At 32.7% G+C, this 949-nt stretch overlaps 1 protein-coding gene across 1 annotated transcript in view; it reads right to left on the bottom strand.

Moving 5' to 3' along the window:
• LOC107576386 (RNA 3'-terminal phosphate cyclase-like protein) overlaps nucleotides 1-745 on the bottom strand; it is a gene marked incomplete at its 3' end in the record, with an annotated part of 15545 nt that extends 14800 nt beyond the window's left edge. The window contains exon 1 of the mRNA XM_016262573.1: nucleotides 631-745. Within this exon, the coding sequence (XP_016118059.1) occupies nucleotides 631-745 (115 nt within the window). The remainder of the gene's footprint in view (nucleotides 1-630) is intronic.
• Nucleotides 746-949: the final 204 nt, after the last annotated feature.

Raw genomic sequence — 949 nt, forward strand, 5'->3', positions numbered from 1 at the left:
TAAGTATCCAAAAGTATTAAGAAAAAACAATAATAAAAAAAAAACAAAAATTTTTTTTTTTTAAATTATAAATTTTTTAAAAATCAAATACAAACATGATAACAATAACTTATTTTATGTAGAAAAGAAACTAAAAGGTGAATAAATAGAGTACAAAATGATAAAAATAATTAATAATAAACAAAATTGGACATGCAGTAGTATTATTATTTTTTTAATAAAATGGCAAATAAATAAGTCTAGAATAAAACTGACAAACAATCAATGAAACAAACAAGTAAATAAAAACCTGGACATGCAGTGGTATTTTATCTGGAGGGGAAAAAAGTCTAGAATAAATAGAATACAAAATGACAACTAAACACATAAAAAAATAAATGAATTGGACATGCAAAAAATGCAAGAAATAAACATTTTTAGAGACGAACAATCAGAGAGGGAATCATAATTTGATTTAGACGCCTCTGTGATGTAGATAAACCACTGTGATGATGATGATGATGATAATATATTTCATAAATGCATGTACAGATGATTGCATGATGATGATGATGATGATGATGATGAAGAGCAGTGTTATTGATTGATTAGATACTACGTCACATGTGTGCTGCTGTGATGTAAACGCACCTCGCAGGCCGGGGTTGTCATCTTTAGATCTGATGTTTCGTATTTTCACTCGTTTTCCGCTCAGTGTGGACAACACGAGCCTCTGTCTGAAGCAGCAGCAGCCCTCGAACTCCATGATGTGCGGAACACACGTGCTTCTACAGCCAAAAACAGGAGCCCGCGAGGGACAAACCAACTAACGCGAAGGCGGAAATATGACCTTACATCTGATGACCACTAGATGGCGACAAAGTCCAACTTTCTCAGCTTGGACACTTTAGAATGGAGACGATGAACTGTAGAAAAGGCATTTTAAATGATTTCAATCTATGCTTTTTTT

This window comes from Sinocyclocheilus grahami, unplaced genomic scaffold (assembly GCF_001515645.1).
Source record: "Sinocyclocheilus grahami isolate Dianchi unplaced genomic scaffold, SAMN03320097.WGS_v1.1 scaffold3620.1, whole genome shotgun sequence".
NCBI classification, from domain to species: domain Eukaryota; kingdom Metazoa; phylum Chordata; class Actinopteri; order Cypriniformes; family Cyprinidae; genus Sinocyclocheilus; species Sinocyclocheilus grahami.